Genomic DNA, 19,131 nt, shown 5'->3' on the forward strand with positions numbered 1-19,131 from the left:
AGGCCGCTTGCGGAGTTTGGGCACGGTCCCCTCAGATACGTCACCCGCAAGGGACGCTCTACAAAACGACAACCCATATATCGTACAATCTATCAGCTCAGAATAATCCGGTAATTAACAAACAAATAATAATATACAAATTTTAATTGGTATAATAATAATGTGATTACACATTATTTGAAATATTAATTTTTTGTGTCGCTTGGTTTTACGGTGTTTATATTTGAGCCGGCCTAAATATATAGCCCTCTTTCTACTTCGGCTAATCATAATCACGTGGGCAGTGGAATCGCCAACAATGATGAAATCGATTTAGCCCAACTTTGACATCGATAGTACCAGACAACGTTCAATTTGCTTAATTTTTTATATTGCAAAAAACATGCAACACTAAGAGCTAGAGTAGCACACTATGACGGAGTTTCTTACGTCGGGCGTGCCTCACAGTCCAACAAATGACTCTCTGCAAGCTGACAGTCGACCTACTTGGCATCTAAACATATCTCAAGTGGAAATTGTAAAGCAAATACGTTCGAATTTAAAATCACTTTACAACAGATTTTTAGATCCGTTTTCTGAACAATATATATTTGAAGAGTACAATCAACGAGATGCCTATGAGAAGCGACTTGCAGTCGCCACTGTGATGCAGAAAAATGCTGCCTCTTATGAAGAATGGTCACGGGCATCTAGAGAATTAGATTTTCTGCTTGGAAACGAAAAGTGGAAAGAGGATCCTGTATCAAACGAATATGATTACCAGTTGGTGGCCGAAAGAACAAAAGAGCTTCGTGTTGTAAGGGAGTCTGGCAACTACCTAAGGTTACTATTTCTGCTAAGAACATCTTTAACTCGCAATATTGGCGATATTGGAAATACTAGCGTAAGTTCAATAACAACTGTGTCAACTGTCAACTAAACGTTTGTGGTTATACATGCATTCCCATATCGGATCAAAATATCTGATCGATGAATACATCAAAGAGGTTCAACAATGTCTTGTTACAGTTTTAAATGCACAGATCAGGACGGGGGATGATAATTCAGAAGCAGAGTATGTTGATGATTATTCGAAACTAGATGAGTTGCTTCGGACTCGCCATGCCTTTGGGAGAACTGCTCTACTACTATCCGGCGGTGGCACTATGGGCATGCTTCATTCGGGTGTTGTCGAAGCACTGATTGAGTGCAACTTGCTTCCCAAAATTATTTCGGGTTCATCAGCTGGTGCTATTGTAGCCTCAGCTCTCTGTACTCGAACCGATAACGAAATTCCGGAGCTTTTGGAAAATTTCACTTACTTCAATCTGGATGTTTTTGAAGAGACGGGCCATGAAGAATCACCGTGGACCAAGGTTGCTAGGTTTCTCAAACACGGTGCATGGACAGATATATCATATCTTGAAATTTCTATGAAAGAACTTTTCGGTGAATTAACGTTTCAAGAAGCCTACAATCGAACTCGAAGAGTGCTAAATATTCCTGTTTCGAGTGCTAGTGTTTTAGAGCCTCCTAGGCTTTTAAACTATCTTACAGCCCCAAATGTTTATATTTGGTCTGCAGTGTAAGCAAACTTCATATATATTTGACATCCGTTATTTAATTTACTCTAGGTGTGCCTCTTGTTCTGTGCCGTTTGTTTTTTCTTCGCATGATTTGTTCGCAAAAGATCCATACTCAGGCCAGCCGGTTCCTTGGAATCCGTCACCACAACACTGGATTGACGGGTCAGTTGACAACGACCTTCCCATGTCGCGCTTAAATGAAATGTTTAACGTTAATCATTTCATTGTGTCTCAAGTTAACCCTCATGTCGTACCTTTTTTAAAATCTACGCTGCCTAAACCATATTTTAATAATAGTGGATTGATTTCCGTTTGTCCTTTTTTTTTGAAATCATGGCTTGAAAAGAAAAATATCGCTACCGATCTTGTGGCTAATGCAGTATCAATATCTGCAAAGATTACCGATAGGGCACTACGACTTGCAATTTCCGAAACCATGCATAGGTTATTAATGTCTTCGGAACTTGGAATTATGCCGAACGTCTGCACCAAACTACGGTCGGTTCTTTCGCAGACATATTCCGGTGACGTTACAATTTTGCCTGAAGTTTTTATTTCAGAAATTCCGCTGATTATGAAAAATCCAACTTCTAAATTTTTGCTCGATACCAAACGAAGAGGAAGAGTCTCTACGTGGCCCAAAGTTTCAGTCATACGAAATCACTGCGCGGTTGAGTTAGCTCTTGATGCTTGCATCTTGGAATTGAGATCGCGAGCTGTCTTTCGTGCGATGGTTAAGAGCTCGCAAAGACTTTCTGTTTCTTCAGAGAATAATGATCGCAGACATATTGAAAGCGGCTCTGTGGATTTATCTACGAATTTAAACCATTCTCTTGGTAGTAGTTCATTGTCTATGGCAAATTCAAAATTTATGAATCCTCAAGAAGGCGAATCTGCAGAACCTTTTAAAGTCGAGAATGCTATCGAGGAAGATTATAATGAAGAAGATGCTTATGAGACTGAGGAAACTGATAATGATGACAATAATGCCGTGAATGAGTCAACCTCAGACTTTGTCATGGGTATTTTGCCAGATGATACAGACTTTGATATTGGTACGTCTTTGACTGTAGGTAATTCTGCTGCTGCGTCGCCGTCAATTTCTCCTCTACATACTCGGACCAAAGTTTCGCGAAGATCCTCGATGTCACATCCAGTCATAGAAACTCCGCCCATCTCTCCATATCACAATCGGCGTTTAAGTGGAGGGAGTGATGGGTATTTCTATAACCATTTTAACTATTCTCATAGACCAGGTTCGAGCACAAATCTGAGTATGGGTGAGTCATTGGCTGGCACTCCTGGCATTCATTCTGCAAAAGTTCGACCAACGTTGTATCATCAGCATGCCTATTCATCATATATTCGACCAGAATCGACTCAAGCTAGCCCCCGGAGGAAAAGAACAGCGTCGGAAATACCAGTTCCGGTAGGAATGACATCTTCGGCTCAGATCAATAATCCTAACGTCCTAAAAATTTCTACAATATTTCTACCACCGAGTATCGAATCTGAAACGGGGGAAGACAATACGGAGGAAGACACTGATTTTGAAGAGCTGTCGGCACCGATGCGAGAACAAAGAGTGCGCATGAGTGGACATTACTGGCCTCTTCGATACGGCGCATCGTCGTCGGCAAGGTCTCGGGCGACTAAATCATCTTCACAATTACTGCATCACCACAATAGTAATTCTTTAACGCTGTCACCACGATTACGCAGAAGCAGAAGCAATGTGGTTGTACATGGCGAGTCTACACTGCATAATACCCATCAAGTGGCATTTGCATCCGAGCCGCCCTCTGCTTCACTGTCGCCTACTTTGCAGCAGACTGCCACATCTGCAGCAGCATCAGTCATAGATCTAATCACTGCTACTGGGCAACCTTATCAACATGCAAGGCGCTGCACTTATGTTGTAGATGTATTATGATACGTTTATTATTCAATATGCATTAGATGGCTGTTTTAGCGAAGTAATACGCAACTGCTAGGTATTACTATGGTGCGCATAAAAATATTTTGCGAATGATATTGTTATTATTTACACAAATTGTTTCTCGGGCTAGCTTGCTATCAATTTTGCAAAAGTCTGCCTGGAACAAATATATATTTTTAGTTTGGCTTGGATAATAATGTAAAAAAGCTCATGTTTGTTTCATCGGGTTTGCAGCAAAGTATAATTAAAATTAATTGTTCCGTACGGCGTTACTGGTCGTGGTTTACCCCTGAGAAAAGATCGACGCGATGTTTGTGATTCAGGGGGGGGTCTCGAAATCTGTAACGCCAGATTATCGTCCATCAAGTCGACCAAGTCACACCAATGAGAACGTGGCACTTATTGTATCCCATGTTCAGAAAATAATAAGAAGTCTTCAAATTAGCATAGAATATCATCAACTGCTTAAAAATTGACAGCTATATTAAGTCGCCATGGAAGAGGCATCGGTATACAACGAGAACCCGCCGTTTGTTCATGTGAACTACTCGTCACTTCCGGCGGCTTCATCCACGTCAAATGAAATTTTAGCTACAGATATATATACATACCAGCCCGTATTACAGGACCATACGGGAATTGATGTAATATCTTCGACAATGGATTTACAGAATAAATTACAACCGGTATTAGGTGTTGTGATTGCACATCCATATCCACCGTTAGGCGGATCAAAAAATGATCCGGTAGTGAGATATTTTGCGAGAAAACTAATTCAAAAATTTCAATACGAAGCAGTCGTTTATGCGTTTAATTTTAAGGGTGTTACGACGCGGACTAGTTGGACGTCGAAATCAGAACAACAGGATCTGTCGGGCGTGATTTCAGCATTAACACAGTCATACCCGTTAGTGAGAACAGTGCTAATTGTCGGGTATAGCTACGGTGCCATGATCGCATCGAAGATTGATTCTTCCAGTTTTGCTAGCGAGGGAGTAAGATTTGCATACATGCTTTTATCTCCTGTTCTTTGGCCGGCGACGGTATTATTGACGATGTCATTTATGGCTTCTCAGGGGGAACCTCAAATACATCAGATTTTGGCAAGGGACTTAGAAAACAAAATAGAACCGCCTGAAGGTGGAAAAGTGTTAGTGGTACATGGTACAAAGGACTCATTTACCAGGACGAACCGGTACGATAAGTGGATTGAAAAACAATACAGGCTTATAATCAAGAAGTTTGGTAAGAAAGCATCAGAGGCGATTAAATCTATCAAAATTAAGGATGGCCAGCATAATTGGTCAAAAGAAGAATTAGAAGATTTATGGAAATCTGATGCGGTTCAAGCTTTTCTAGATGGCCTATTAAAAGACGCAAAGAAGCCAACGATATAGAACACGATGTAATTAATGCGATATGAAATGTAAATTTTTTTTTGTTTGGATTGAGCATAAACTTTTGTCTTATCCATCGTCAATTCCCAAAGCTAAAATGTTTATTTTTGATTTACAAGGTTAACTCTTATTTGAGGCTTGCAAACTTTGAAAATGCCACATATTATTAACCATAACGTGTAAAATAGTTAGTAAAGACGATGAGACTGTTTCATAATACAATCAAAAAGTCAGTTGTTTATGTATAAAAAGAGCGTCCGAACTCATGCCCATGAATACGAACTTTCATACCATCTTAAAAAATATAGATACTATTTTATCAACATGAAATTATCAGACTTCGTTAGAGCATTTTGGAGGCAGAAGTGGCTATCATATGTCACAGAAAAAGTTTCAAAGGGTAAGCTTGTTGACCGAGTCCTAAAAGTGCCAAGTAAATAGTCATTGACGATTGACAGCATTATCAGTTTACAGAACTCAAACCATGTGTAATCAGTTGGATAAATTTGAATGCACTACAATTTTTCGTGTGATGATGGAAGTGTTCGAGCAACTATATTACATAAAGTCGACCTCAATCATTAGACTTGGCCCAAGTCTCGAAGATGCCGCACGTGAGCTTTTGTACATGGAGGCCAGCGAGCAGCACGGCCGGCCCAAAACAACAAAGTTGCAGAGCTACTATAAAGCAAAAATAGCAGTTTTAAACTGTGTGATTTTTCAGCAACTCAAGACGGTGGAAGAACAAGACGAGTTTTTGTTGCAACTAAATGGCCAAGATCCGTTGGTATATAGAAGAGTACGAGTTTTGCAAAAACTTTTGGAATAGCTCCATATACAAATAAGCTCCTCAAAAAAAAAAATAGTAACAGAATGGATGTATTTTGAGTGTCTGTAAAAACAATTTTTTTGGTTCTCTTCAAGTTGTCGTCGTAATGTGTGATGTCGTCGATTTCGAACTTGCAAACATTCCGCGTAAACATCCGAGATTACCCTAACTGAATATTACGTCTGTGCGTCATGCATGACGTAGCGGCTGACTTTTAAAACAACACCCCGAAGTTGAAGGGCACACGTAAGTGCGCGCGGTTTATACGCACTGACAATTTGAGTGAATCCGTTAATTTGAAATGGGCTCAGCTTTGAAATTTATTTAGTTTGCGCGAAGAGATCTCGAAATTTTCTGAAATATTGGTGTGCTCTTCTCTAGTAGTTGGTTTATTTGCAATGCTGCCAAAGTCATTTTTATTGCTTGTTGCAGTCACACTGCAGTTTCTCTTTGCTACCGGTACAGTATACTGTGATGAAGTTTACTATCACTACTAACTTATGACACGCCCAGTCATTGCTGTACAGTCCTCAAAATATCCTGAACTAGATCTTGAGCTTGGCCGAGCTGCGCTTGAGATTTCTGAATTGAAGCTTGCGCATGGACTGAACAAGCGGGCCGCTGTTTCTGGTAATTATACTCCTGCTGATGTGTCCTGTCCGGCTTCTCCGAAGCGGCTAGTTAGAAATGCAGACTCACTTTCTAGCGACGAAATATCGTACGTAAGCCAAAGACAAGAACAGACGAACGAATATCTTGTTCAGTATCTTAACCGACTCAACCTTTCCGATTTCAATGCCACAGATTTTCTTCAAGATACCAACCTCACTGTCGGCATTGCGTTTTCTGGCGGAGGTTATCGTGCCATGATCTCCGGTGCAGGATTTATTTCAGCTTTTGATGACAGAACTCCTAATGCTACATCCGATGGTAATATCGGTGGATTGCTGCAGTCAGCCACCTATATCGCTGGTCTTTCGGGTGGCAATTGGCTTGTCGGTTCGTTAGCTATTAACGGATGGCCCACCATTCGTGAGCTTCAGGGGGATCCCAATGTCTGGGATCTGTCGGCTTCGATTTTCAACCCCGGAGGTTGGGAGATTTGGGAGACTGTTGAATATTTCGATACCATTGTTGACGAAGTTGCTGGGAAAAAAGATGCAGGTTTTAACATTTCATTAACCGACTATTGGGGCCGTGCTCTTGCTATGCAGCTGTTCAACTACACAGATGGCGGTCCTGATGTCACTTTTGGTGATATTAAAAACACTAGCGTTTTCCAGAATTTCAGTATGCCATTTCCTATTGTCGTCGCTGATGGTCGATTATACAATACTTCTATACTGTCGAGCAACTCGACTAACTTTGAATTTAATCCCTATGAGTTGGGTTCATGGGACCCCACTGTTTATGCTTTTGCAGATATAGATTACATTGGTACTAATTTGACAAACGGTTCTCCTGTAAAGAGTAACGTGTGTGTTTCAGGTTTCGACAATGCTGGCTTCGTTATTGGAACTTCTTCAACGTTATTCAATCAGTTTCTTTTGCAGCTTAACTCTTCGGGCATTGAAGGTGTTCTTTACGATGCAGCTCAGTCAGCGCTGGAAGATCTCTCATTTAGAGAGGATGATATCGCTCCGTATGAGCCCAATCCATTTTATGGATACAATTCAGATATTTCATATATGGCAAATGAGACGGTTCTTACTCTCGTTGACGGTGGGGAAGATCTTCAAAATATTCCCTTAAATCCTTTAATACAGCCTCTTCGCGATGTTGATGTTATTTTTGCTGTGGATAATTCTGCAGATACTGATTCGTATTGGCCTAATGGTACATCGTTAATTGCCACATACGAGCGTCAGTTTGGTGTGCAAGGGAATGGCACAGTTTTTCCTAGCGTTCCTGACGCCAATACATTCATTGGTAGCAATCTCACTGCGCGCCCTACATGGTTTGGATGCAATTCTTCTAATATTACTGGTGAGTTGGGTGGTACTCGCAGTCCTTTGATCGTCTATCTTGCAAATCATCCTCTTTCATACTTTTCAAATGTTTCTACTTTTAAGATGTCGTATGAAACGGATGAAACTGAAGGTATTATTACCAATGGCTACAATATTGCAACACAGGGTAATGGTACTTTGGAGAGCAATTGGGCAAAATGTGTGGGTTGTGCTATTATTCATCGAGAAGTCGAGCGCAGAAATGCAACTCATACTGCAGAGTGTCAGGCTTGTCTTAGCAGCTACTGTTGGGATGGCACAGTTCTATCCACAAATGCCTCCAATGATACAGTCGAACCAGGGCTTGGTATTAAAGGTTCATCTGGTGCTATTATTGTACCCAATTTGGTCATTAGTTTGATTACTTTCATTAGTTGTATCGCAATGTTTGTGGTATGATTAGCTTAATTCAAATTTGATGTATTAAAATAAATTTTTACTAATACGATGGGGGCATATAAAGGTAAATTTTTGTCATTAAAGTCGTATTTATTTATACATCGCATAAGTAATTACATTTGTCGTACGTGTATTTTCTGGGTGTTGCTTTTAAAGTTTAAATTTAATTTTAAAATGATTTGGCGCAGAGTATTCAATCTATTGCTTAGCCCCACAAAATGACCCCACTTTCCAGGATTATGACCAAAATCCGGCAGGCATTCACTTTAATTAATACTTGGGTAGTAGCATTTTCATACTAGCTAAAAATTCTGTCTTAGACGTCATGTCGCCAAAACTTGACGTTGATCTTCTAAGGCAGGACGAGGCTTTTATTCTCGATTATATTCGTGCAGGCAAAATTCCTCAAGCAGATGGAAAATTACCAGAAGACAAAAAAATTGTTGAGACTGAATCATCGACCAGAAATTTGACTAGAAATTTTACTCATTTCAGAGAAGGCCCGTACACTTTCTTGCGCGAAATTGGGAAACACGTCATTGGTTTAAATTATCGATCATATGAAAATTATGTGGGAAAGGAGATATATTATCAAGGATTTAGTGAGCAAATGAAATCTAATGTGCTCAAAAACGAGATGTTAGCCAGGAGGATTAAGAGTCTTGCAGAACGGAGTGTGAAAGAGAGTAAAGTTTGGTCAATATTAGACCCCGAAGCTCAGGAACAGCAACGCAAAAAAGTAGAGCATTGGTTGCAAGATGTTGCGTCTCAGTTGGCTGGCGATATGATTTGCAAATTTGAGCATAAGAGAATTCTACGAGTTGCATATTATATAGTTATGCAAATTCTTGCTCGTGCCTATCACCAAGGCTTCCATGTCAACGCCGCAGAGATTGCTCGGCTTAAGGAAGTAGCTACAATAGCGTCAAATAAAAATCAATCACTTATTTTTTTACCATGTCATCGATCGCATATTGATTATATTTGCATGCAAGCGATTTGTTTTAGAGTTGGCATATCACTTCCAACCGTGGTAGCGGGTGATAATTTAAATTTTGCAGTTATTGGCACTGCTCTCAATGTAAGTTGACATGAGAATCTTACGAAGTTTGAAACCTTGGCTAAGTTGTATTTTAGAACTTGGGTGCAATGTGGATGCGGAGATCATTTGGTGATGATCAATTGTATAGCGCTGTAATACAAGCGTATATAGATACGTTACTATCTGAAGGATATAATTTTGAATGCTTCATTGAAGGTGGCCGGTCTCGCTTGGGCAAATTACTTCCACCAAAATTTGGAATTTTGAAGTTTATATTTGATACTGTGCTTTCTAGAAGAACTGAGGACTGCTGGATTGTTCCGGTGTCGACACAGTATGACCGAGTCATAGAAACAGAGAGCTACATTAATGAGCTTCTTGGATCCGAGAAAAAGAAAGAAACTTTGGCCGGGTTTGTCAATGCCAGAGAGGTTCTATCCTTGAAAATGGGACGGGTTGATATCAGATTTCACGAACCGCGGAGTTTAAAGGATTTTATTACTTCTCAAATTGAACGACATACCGAGCCTAATCAAAAATACCCAACATTCGAGCAAGTAGCGATAGATCCACAGTTGCGGACTAGGATATTAAGAGCACTAGGATATCAGGTTTTGTCAGATATCAATGAAGTTTCTGTTGTAATGCCGACAGCTCTTATAGGTACAGTACTTCTCACATTACGTGGCCGTGGTGTCGGCAAAAAAGAATTGATACGGAGGGTAGAATGGCTATGCGTTAGAATTCGAGAGCGCGGCGGAAGAGTTGCGGATTTTGGTAAGCTAGATATATCTCAAGTAGTAGATCGTGGATTAGACGTTCTGGGTGATCTGGTCGGCAGTTCTGGAAGTGACGGAACTCTTTTGGAGCAGACATTTTATGCCGAGAATAGATTTCAATTAAGTTTTTATAGAAACATGGTCATGCACTTGTTTATTTCAGATTCGATCATTGCCATATCAATGTACACAAAAATCAAGCAAGGCGGTGGAATAGCTGAACAAAAAGTTCCAGTTAAATATCTCTATGAACAGACGTTATGGCTATCTAAGCTTTTAGCAAGTGAATTTGTATACGCTCAGCAACCTGGTGGTATTCGGGCAAATTTCTGGCAGAGCGTGCAGTTACTTAGAGATCAAGGTGTTATCGAATTATCAGAAGATGGATGCTTAGAGCTCAGCACGGAAGAAAGACAGCGTGGGCGAGAGTTTTTTGATTTCTATTGTTTTTTGCTGTGGCCATTCTGTGATGGATATTGGATTGCCGCAGTATCGCTCTTTGCGCTAACGCCAATGGCAGCGGACATAAAGGAGGAGACCAAGTCGGACGATAAGGAGACATTATGGGTTGAGGTTAAAGAGTTTCTTGAAATGGCTCAGTTACTAGGTAAGACAGTATTTGCCCAAGGTGATCTATCGTACTTTGAAGCTGTAAACAAGGAAGTAATAGGGTCTGCTTTTAATCAATATGAAGCTGAAGGGATGATTATTGTGCGTCGGTCAAAATCAGGAAGACTGCCGCCTACAATGTGTCTCGCCCCAGATTGGCTTCCTAGTCGGTATAGTGAATCAGACCCGGTGTCCAATTCATTTTCCCGCGCTTCTCGGATTCGACCAGAAGGAAGGTTATGGGATTACGTTGAACAAATTTCCGTGTTTCGACGCGAAGGCAAAAACAGACGGGATAGTGCAAGCGTTAGTGTCCGAGTTCTTGCTCTAGCTGATGATGCGGGTCGAAAGCTAAAACAACGACGAATTCAAACGACCGAAGAAGCGAAATATCCCGAGAGTGATGCTCTGGTTACACTTAGTCGCCCGTCTCGAAGTAGATATTCTTCTACATCTCCACCAGCCAAGTTGTAAATCTCCAATGTCGCATTTATTTTTGCCATATTGTTTAGGTTGTAAAAATAATATTTTTAAAGTTAATTTCACGTATTGCAAAATTCTGGTTCTGAAAATCAACGTGAGTCATAATCGATCTTATATATAAAATCGAGTCGACTTGGCTTTTAGCATTCATAAATATTATTGTCGTATTTTTTTTTAAAACCATGGCACAATTAAACTACGGTAAATTAACCCAAAATGAAGATAGATAAAATTGAAGCTAATTACAGAATATTAAGTAACACTTGACGTTTTTACCTCCACGCAGTACGTCCTTATACGTAGCGATCTTTTCATTTATGTAAGCATTACTGACCTGTTTTAAAGGTTTTCTGGCAACCAGTTGGCGATCGTGTTACTTGGCAAGGATGATTTCACGCCTGAAAAGAAGTTAAAAATTACGAAAGAATTTAATTTCTCGGAAACCGTGTTTTTGCATGATGAAGATGACAACGGGGAGCAAAGAATCGAAATTTACACAAAAAAACATGAACTTCCATTCGCGGGCCACCCGGTCATTGGTACAGCCCACTATATTTTTACACAGATAGAAAAGACGAAGAATGAAGTAACAGTTGTGTCTAAGGCCGGACCTATCAAGCTTTCGTTTGACAGGGTCACATCGCATGCCACTGCAGACGTTCCATTTAATATTCATATTCATGGCATTCAAACGCCAACAGCCGATATTCTTCAGTTTCAACCTCAATTGGAAATACTTGAATCCAGTATTGCGAAGCTTAAGGACTCATACCCCGCTGTTTCGATAGTCAAAGGGTTGAGTTTTAACCTGATTGATTTTACAAATACTCCGGAGCTTCTCGCGGCATTGAAGCCAGCCGAATCCGCAAAGGCAACTGCCGATGAAGGTTGGGGCCCCACATTCACTGGTTCATATTACTACGAATTACTCGAGAATGATCCAACCCGACCTGCCGTTAGACGCATCAAGTCTCGCATGATTTTCCAAGGAATTGAAGATCCGGCAACAGGTAGTGCGGCTTCCGCCCTTAGTGCATATCTTGCTCTCACTGGTGAAAAAAATCAGGAGAACAAGTACTCGTTTGAGGTGACTCAAGGTGTCGAGTATGGCAGACCCAGTGCAATTACCGTAACAGTTGAATTGAATACTGAAGGAACGGAAGTTCAGGCACTTAGGCTTTCAGGTCAAGCAGCTCTTGTTACAAAAGGCACGTTTTTTTAAAAGATGTATAACCACAATCAAAAATTTCTGTCTCTATGGAATCTGAGCCCCTATTTAGCAAGCTCTCAAATGGAATATCATTTATCATGACTAATAGGTTTGACAAAATATATTAGTAAAACTGGACAGCAACTGCCGAATTTGAGCACGTTCGGAATGCTCCGTCTTGTGCTACTTGCTTGTATTATTATCATTTTTCAGAAGCAGTCGGTTCAATAATCAGCTATAAAAATATTCACTGACGACGAGAAAATAAATTCTCGTTGTATGTAATATATTATGCAAATTGTAGAGTATTTCGCTTAGGAAGGTGAATTAGTCACGATTTCAGACACAAAATAGGAAAGGAAAGAAATAAGCAGCCCTAATTCAAACAATTCTTCTCTACTTTGATGTTTTATGTATTCTCTACAGTTGATGTAGAATCACGGCGCAATTTCTGTTATCTGTAGCGTAATTGTATTAAAAAAGTAATGTTCAAGTCAATGTGACACCGAATTCAAAAAAATAATATACATATTATTATAGATAATATGAATGTTGTTTTATATACATTGTAAATCGACTGATCATTACAGCCAGGGGCTGTGAAGGAAAAAAGTTATGTGCGTGATCGACGCGGCGTAAGAGTGAGAACAACTTTGTGATTAAACATAGTTATTTGAAGGAAAGTACTTTATATATTACCCAATAATAATGTGAATGTACAAATTTATTAACATCACAGCCAAATGATTTTTAATTAAAACTAGATTCATGGATACACAGTGTAGCCATGAATCTAGTTTTTATACCAGGTCGAAAAGAACAGACTATTCAGTAGTTATTTGTCTTTAAAATTCTGCAAGGATCAAAAGATTTATTACATTGTTAATTTGTTATGGTTGTATCACAATATCGATCAGCAACAAAATATTGTGAACAGCTTCGTACAGTTAGTTAACTATAGGTCAAGTTCGGAGGCCATATACGTCGTGCATAAGACCCCGCCCTCCGCCCCTGGCAAGAAAAAATAAGTCACTGCTTAGTTACTTACCCACCCATTATTTCTGATGTTAAAACAAACTTTTTTTTTCACTTTATACCAATTGCATTCGTATACGTTTTTTTTTTTTTTTTTTTTGACAAAAAGAGACTTCAGGGCTCGACTGCACATATCGTTCGACTTTTCTCTACGTCCTTTCCAGGTGGGAAAATACGGGCAATACATCTATCTATATGTATACAATTGAGGCGGAAATCGTAGGTTCATAGAGTAGTTATAATATGTACTTGCTTATATAGACAAATCGAGCCAGGTTTAAACCTAAATCTACTCGGGTATTATTATAGTCTCAGGACAGACATTGATTCTAATAGTGCTCGTAAGAATCATACAAGTTCAAACAATTCATTTTTTGAGTTAGTTATTTGAAATCGTAGTTTACATTTCGAAATTTAAGAAATAATAGTTTTGCATTGTAAAAAATTGCCGTGGTTTGTAGGCCAGAGTAATGTTCATCCCTGTGCTCGGCCGGTGTTGCCCTCCGATGGTCCTAGTCACGGCAAATGTATCTCACAATTGTGCATCTTTTTACGCCAATACTTTTCCCACTTTCTCTTTCACCTGTTCTTTTTGTTTTTTTACGCTCTTTATTTATTCTGAACTTTTTTTGCTTTGCTTTGTTTTTATTTTTTTTTATTTACTTTTAGCAAAACCGTCTTTCTTTTCCTGCTGTGCTCTCGCTGTGATCACTCGTGCTGCTGTGTCTTGTGCACACGCACGTCTGATCTAGACGTCTACCGTCGTTAACGTTGTACATTGCAGTCGTTTCATACATTTGATATAGTTGTTTTAATATGCAGCCTTATAATTTAAGGTTATTGCCAAATGTTGATCAACCTGCTGGCTATAATGACGGCCTTGGACTTGCTCAAGGGGTCATTGTAGGAAACGGCGCTTCTACTCTATATCAAAATAGTACAGCCAGATCATATGGGCTAAAATCATCACATATTTTAGTACTTGAAGCTGCTTTTCATGATAATCCAAAGCCCAATGCTGGTACTAGAGAAGTAATTGCTGAGAGAATTGGCATAACAACTCGTGCTGTTCAGGTACGTGATTTGTCGAAACCCCCTTGCTTCAAATCTTCAAGTTGACCACGGCCAACAAATTTTTTTTTGCAATTGACAAAAATATAATTTGAATTTTTTTTGAATTTATTGAATTATTTGTTTGCTGGTGGTCGTGCAATGCTATTTCATTTACTGGCTTTTGTCTGGGGATGACAACATGGCGCACGAAAATTGATCTGAACTTTTACAACATTAAATAAGTTATTTTATAAACTAACAGTGTTAAAGCAATGGTTTCAGGAACGCCGGAAGCAGTTTAAAGATCAGAAGAGGCAGGAATCGAGTCATGTGGAAATGCTGCTTGCATCTGCTGGTTCAGTGGGTACATCGATCTCCTCGCACCTTGACCTTCGCACCCCCATACTGGACTCCGCTGGTAATCAATCTCTTCAAAATAACTCATCATTGTTAACCATGGTTGAACCAATTCAAGAGAACCATGAGATGGATGACCGACCGAACACTCCGCCGATCAGTAGGCCATCTTCAGCGTCGCCTGTTAAAGCTGAAGCCCCAATTGTTCGACCTCCATCGACGCCAGCGGAGACCCCAACAAGGGTTTCGATACAAAATAATAACCCTCCACCTCCAGTAACTCCGATTCGAGGAACCACGAGTACCAATGAATCCTTAAAATTTTCTCGTATATATGCATCGCCTTCAGAATCACCGCATATGTTTTTGGATGGGTCAATTAACGCGCCGGCTCGAACAAACCCTGACATATCTGGAAATTCAATAACTTACTCCCCACTTATTAATTCATATTCTTCTAGCTCTCAGGGAGCATACTTTTACAATAGTCCCCAGCATCAAATTCCATCTCCGATATTCGTGTCAACTCCAGGTGGCCCGAGTACTCCGTTAATTCATTCAACGACTGGATCGCCGTATTTTTCGGTTATGCAATCTCCAATTACTCCTCATCTCGGGCAATATGTTTCAAGTCCTACCCCTCTGGAGCGGACTTTTTCAAGTCCTGGAACCATGTCCGATATGCATCAGTTCATGCCTTCGACACCGCTCTTCACCATAAGTGGAGCGGCTATTTCTAGCGAATCAAAGTTGGCCAGCCGACGACGAAGACAGGGACTTCCACCGGTTCGATTACGACGTTCTCAAAGCTTGTATTCTACCGATCAACCAGATTCCATTACATCAATGCCACCTAATTCCGCTTCTGCTTCTGTATCTCAAAGTGGAGGCTTATCTCCGGCTCGAAGTGCGCCAGGTCAATTGACTAACGCCAACATGCGCCGGTCAAAGTCAGTGTCTTTTGTTCCATCGTTGCAACCTGTTCGTGCTAGAAAATTAAGCATTAATACAAACAGTACAAGCTCGGCGAGCCATTTTGATTTCATTAACAGTAATACAGATGGACCAGAGGATGTATTGATGATGAAGACTCCGGCAAGTCCATCTAAATCCAATGAAATTTTGGTTGAAGTGGAAGATCATGCAGATGCTGGTCGTGGATACAAGCGGATGAGAAGTAAAAGACGAAGCTTGACTGATGGCGAACCCGACGTAAATTCGACAGATGAGGATGAGCCTGATAATCAGTCATCATCGTTGTTGCAAGAGTATGAGCAGGAATCATCATCTGTGGAAACAAAGAGTCACCAATCACGGCAGGTCTTGCAAGGAAGTGACAATGGAAGTCAATTAGAAAATAAGTTCATATTTCCTAAAAGGTTGACAATAGATACTTCGGCTGTGTCTTCGCTAACAAGTACGCCAGCTGCTACTCCTAGTACAGCTTCACCGTTTTCAATGACACATCTCACAAGTTCGGCATATATTAACTACAATGCATCAGCCGGACAATTTCTTGCTCCATATGAACTTCAATCCGATTTTTCAAACTTTGAACTTTCAGCATTATCTGAGGCTAATCTTACGGCTATTGAACAAAACCGAAGACTGATGCTTCTTACTAGACAGTTAGATGAAATGGGCATACTTGGATACAGTGCATTGTCTGATTTTGACGGTTGACACTGCCTTTTTATTTTTAATTTTTTTGTTCTAGACTGTTTTTGTTCAATGATGGAGCATAGAGTATTTGTGTCTATATATATATATATATATTTTTTTGGTATTTTAGAAAAGCTGCATTTGGATTATTTATTTTTTTGTCGGTGTTTAGACGTCTATACTGTGTATCTTCTACCTTTTTTTTACAAATTTTAGTACCTTAAAAGCATCTACTAGATTGAAAGCTCACAATAAATTTTCATTTTATCAATATTCCCTAAAATATTTACTACTTACAAGGAACGCTAATTATATATATTTTAAAGAAAACTCGTTTTTTTCAAGCTTTGCCTGGGTTAGTCTTCCGCGAACGATGATTTGAACACGAATTGATTTTCAATATCCATTAGACCAACATCGGTTTCAGATTCATTCTGTTTCTCGGTAGCATTTGTATAATTATTTTGACCAGCGACTGAAGAACGAGATAAGCGACGAGTGAACCGGATAGTCTGGAGACATTTGTCAATCAAATCTTGAATAAGCATGTTGAAATCCATTGCGCCCTCTCTGTCAAACAGAACAGTGGGAAAGCGATAACTAAAATATAGTTAGAAAATTTAAAGGATACAAAATCAGATAATGTTCACAACTTACGAAAGCCAAAGGTACAGTGTTACCAAAAGATGAGCCCTCTCTAATGTTTTCAGAGTGAAAATTTTTGATACATCAGCAAACTGAAGCGCATCAACATTAAACTCGGCAACATCAGCCAGTGATAACGGCTCGCCATTGGCAATGGCCTTGGTCATTTCAATCAACGCCAAACATACGCTGTCATCACGCAGGTTGACCGGTGCTGAAGAAAGCTTTATTTTTTCATCAATTGTCAAACCTTTAACCGTGTTAAGCGCGCGTGAAACTCCAATAGCAGAATCCAGTGAACTGACGGTATAGTAGCGCGAAGATGATGCCAAGCTGTAAAACTTTGCAAGAATAAAATCAAAAGGAATAGTGGGAGGAAAATCTAAAGTAAATCTTTTGATGTGTTCTCTCATGGGGTGTATTCCTGCATGTGATATCGGCATATTTTCTCTAGCCATGCAATTTACTACATATGCATGATCAGCCTTGTCTAATGAAGTCACATACCCCATCGTTTTTGAACGACCAAGCTCTGTTCGTTCCGGTTTGTATCTTCCAGCTCTTCCTGCTATTTGTTTCAAATGATGCACCTCTAAACTCTTTTCTGCAACGCCATTAAACTTGACAACTGACTCAAAAACAACTCTCCTTATTGAAAGATTCAAACCCATGCCGATGGCATCAGAAGCAATAAGAACATTATGTTCAGAATCGGGGTCGTTAAATAATTGAGCTTGCCGCGCTCTGGTCTCAGGAGGAAGACCACCGTATATAACGGCACATTTTAATCGAGTTTCTCGCTCAATCTTCTGCTTGATGGCAAAAATGTTCCGTCGCGAAAAAGTTACGACAGCATCACCAGGCTCAATCTTTTGAATATTTGAACCTAAAGAGTTCGATTGAACTTGTAACGGACTCAATCGTTTAAAATATCGAACTTCTAATTCTTCACCTAAACTTTCTGCGATTGCTTTCAAAATCGGGACTGCTCTTTCCTCTCCACACAAATGAATTTCTTTTGCTTGCAAGCCTAAAAGAGCGACCGTCCAACTCCATCCGCGTTCCGGATCTGCAATCATTTGAATTTCGTCAATTACGGCAACATCAAGTGGCATCTCAACATCCACCATTTCTACTGTTGAAGAAGTAATTCCTGCTCTTTGTCCATTTTTGTCAACCGAACGTATAACTTCTTCGCCTGTAACAAGGTTGCATGGAATATCATCAGCCGTAAATCTTTCATAAATTTCTCTTGCCAGCAGTCGAAGAGGCCCAGCAAAAACCCCTCTATTAGCTTTTCTTAATCGTTGTAATGCATAATAAGTTTTGCCACTATTTGTTGGACCAACGTGAACATAAATCTTCCGTTTCATGGCTCGCGCTTTAGGGTACCACTCTGCGGGATGGGACATGTTTACCATCCTTCTTGAAGTTACTGACGAAGACCAACCCTTTGTTGCAGTCTTAGTCGGTTTCTTTTGTGTTTCTAATTCTATTGAGCTTTGATCCAGTGCATAGTTAACAAGACATTCTGTCAATACGGTGTCGACCTTATCAAGAAAATCAATATCGAGTTGTGACTCGGACTGCAGCCTCTTGAGTATGGCAAGATTAGGAAAAGTCGGTCTCGAAGCTAAATAATTTTCTATTTTGGTTGAAGCGCCTTCTAGTCGGTATAACGCTTTAGAATTTGAATCCAATTGTGATACAACTTTTAAAGAGAATTGCTCCGCATAGTCGTCGAATTGCTTGGAAGTGACATGATACGAGGTAATAATATGTGTTCTTTTTGATCGCGTGGTAAGTGCCGATATCCGCTGACGAAGAAGTTTCCTAAAATTTTCATGTTGCAAATTCGCATCTGCAATCGGTTCAATATCTGCTGCTAAAAGACAGCTTCGCGAGAACAGTCGCCTCTGTGTGTCGCCATGTGTTGAACTAAGGCTCCACAATTTTCGTTGCGCATGTAGCGTCCTTCGACACAGTATTAACATAATATCAGAAAAAAAAAAGAAATATAAAGTTAATTTTATATAATGTCAAACATTTGGCAAAATGCTTTCTGATTTTTAAAAAAATAATTGTGCGATTTACAAAAAATTCAGAATTCGTCGAAGT

The 19,131-nt window shown here is 39.8% G+C and overlaps 7 protein-coding genes across 7 annotated transcripts; 6 read left to right on the top strand and 1 right to left on the bottom strand.

The window, feature by feature from the left end:
• Positions 1-412: 412 nt before the first annotated feature.
• Positions 413-3,498, top strand: V1514DRAFT_317341 (acyl transferase/acyl hydrolase/lysophospholipase; the record flags this gene model as incomplete). Its single annotated transcript, XM_066925833.1, has 3 exons — positions 413-883; positions 987-1,564; positions 1,614-3,498. 3 exons carry the CDS (start codon positions 413-415, stop codon positions 3,496-3,498), a joined length of 2,934 nt encoding a protein of 977 aa, XP_066786270.1.
• A 314-nt stretch (positions 3,499-3,812) lies between these two features.
• On the top strand, positions 3,813-5,059 carry V1514DRAFT_323671 (uncharacterized protein). Its single transcript, XM_066926295.1, has one exon. The coding sequence runs from the start codon at positions 3,999-4,001 to the stop codon at positions 4,899-4,901; it is 903 nt and encodes a 300-aa protein (XP_066786271.1). The 5' UTR covers positions 3,813-3,998; the 3' UTR covers positions 4,902-5,059.
• Positions 5,060-5,996: 937 nt separating this feature from the next.
• On the top strand, positions 5,997-8,278 carry V1514DRAFT_323675 (lysophospholipase catalytic domain-containing protein). Its single transcript, XM_066926296.1, has 2 exons — positions 5,997-6,189; positions 6,244-8,278. Exons 1-2 carry the CDS (start codon positions 6,129-6,131, stop codon positions 8,136-8,138), a joined length of 1,956 nt encoding a protein of 651 aa, XP_066786272.1. The 5' UTR covers positions 5,997-6,128; the 3' UTR covers positions 8,139-8,278.
• Positions 8,279-8,463: 185 nt separating this feature from the next.
• Positions 8,464-11,042, top strand: V1514DRAFT_274128 (acyltransferase-domain-containing protein; the record flags this gene model as incomplete). The annotated part of the gene is made up of 2 exons (XM_066924844.1): positions 8,464-9,219; positions 9,276-11,042. The coding sequence occupies 2 exons, from the start codon at positions 8,464-8,466 to the stop codon at positions 11,040-11,042; spliced, it is 2,523 nt and encodes an 840-aa protein (XP_066786273.1).
• A 191-nt stretch (positions 11,043-11,233) lies between these two features.
• V1514DRAFT_340225 (uncharacterized protein) lies at positions 11,234-12,273 on the top strand (the record flags this gene model as incomplete). Its single annotated transcript, XM_066929017.1, has 3 exons — positions 11,234-11,252; positions 11,309-11,336; positions 11,397-12,273. The coding sequence occupies 3 exons, from the start codon at positions 11,234-11,236 to the stop codon at positions 12,271-12,273; spliced, it is 924 nt and encodes a 307-aa protein (XP_066786274.1).
• Positions 12,274-13,857: 1,584 nt separating this feature from the next.
• On the top strand, positions 13,858-16,639 carry V1514DRAFT_323682 (uncharacterized protein). Its single transcript, XM_066926297.1, has 2 exons — positions 13,858-14,370; positions 14,620-16,639. Exons 1-2 carry the CDS (start codon positions 14,113-14,115, stop codon positions 16,387-16,389), a joined length of 2,028 nt encoding a protein of 675 aa, XP_066786275.1. The 5' UTR covers positions 13,858-14,112; the 3' UTR covers positions 16,390-16,639.
• Positions 16,607-19,099, bottom strand: V1514DRAFT_300855 (P-loop containing nucleoside triphosphate hydrolase protein). Its single transcript, XM_066925538.1, has 2 exons — positions 17,026-19,099; positions 16,607-16,968 (listed from the first exon to the last, which is right to left on the bottom strand). Exons 1-2 carry the CDS (start codon positions 19,005-19,007, stop codon positions 16,725-16,727), a joined length of 2,226 nt encoding a protein of 741 aa, XP_066786276.1. The 5' UTR covers positions 19,008-19,099; the 3' UTR covers positions 16,607-16,724.
• Between the last annotated feature and the right edge of the window lie 32 nt (positions 19,100-19,131).

Source organism: Lipomyces japonicus (assembly GCF_038497905.1).
Source record: "Lipomyces japonicus strain CBS 7319 unplaced genomic scaffold V1514scaffold_1, whole genome shotgun sequence".
Classification (NCBI taxonomy): Eukaryota; Fungi; Ascomycota; class Lipomycetes; order Lipomycetales; family Lipomycetaceae; genus Lipomyces; species Lipomyces japonicus.

What these genes read in the sequence shown, in the direction of transcription:
- V1514DRAFT_323671 (XM_066926295.1), top strand. Translation starts at nt 3,999, where the DNA reads ATGGAAGAGGCATCGGTATACAACGAGAACCCGCCGTTTGTTCATGTG.
- V1514DRAFT_323675 (XM_066926296.1), top strand. Translation starts at nt 6,129, where the DNA reads ATGCTGCCAAAGTCATTTTTATTGCTTGTTGCAGTCACACTGCAGTTT. An exon ending in GCAGTTTCTCTTTGCTACCG is followed by an intron (nt 6,190 to 6,243) that starts GTACAGTATACT and finishes TGACACGCCCAG; the next exon opens with TCATTGCTGTACAGTCCTCA.
- V1514DRAFT_323682 (XM_066926297.1), top strand. Translation starts at nt 14,113, where the DNA reads ATGCAGCCTTATAATTTAAGGTTATTGCCAAATGTTGATCAACCTGCT. An exon ending in TAACAACTCGTGCTGTTCAG is followed by an intron (nt 14,371 to 14,619) that starts GTACGTGATTTG and finishes ACAGTGTTAAAG; the next exon opens with CAATGGTTTCAGGAACGCCG.
- V1514DRAFT_300855 (XM_066925538.1), bottom strand. Translation starts at nt 19,007, where the DNA reads ATGTTAATACTGTGTCGAAGGACGCTACATGCGCAACGAAAATTGTGG. An exon ending in ACACTGTACCTTTGGCTTTC is followed by an intron (nt 16,969 to 17,025) that starts GTAAGTTGTGAA and finishes ACTATATTTTAG; the next exon opens with TTATCGCTTTCCCACTGTTC.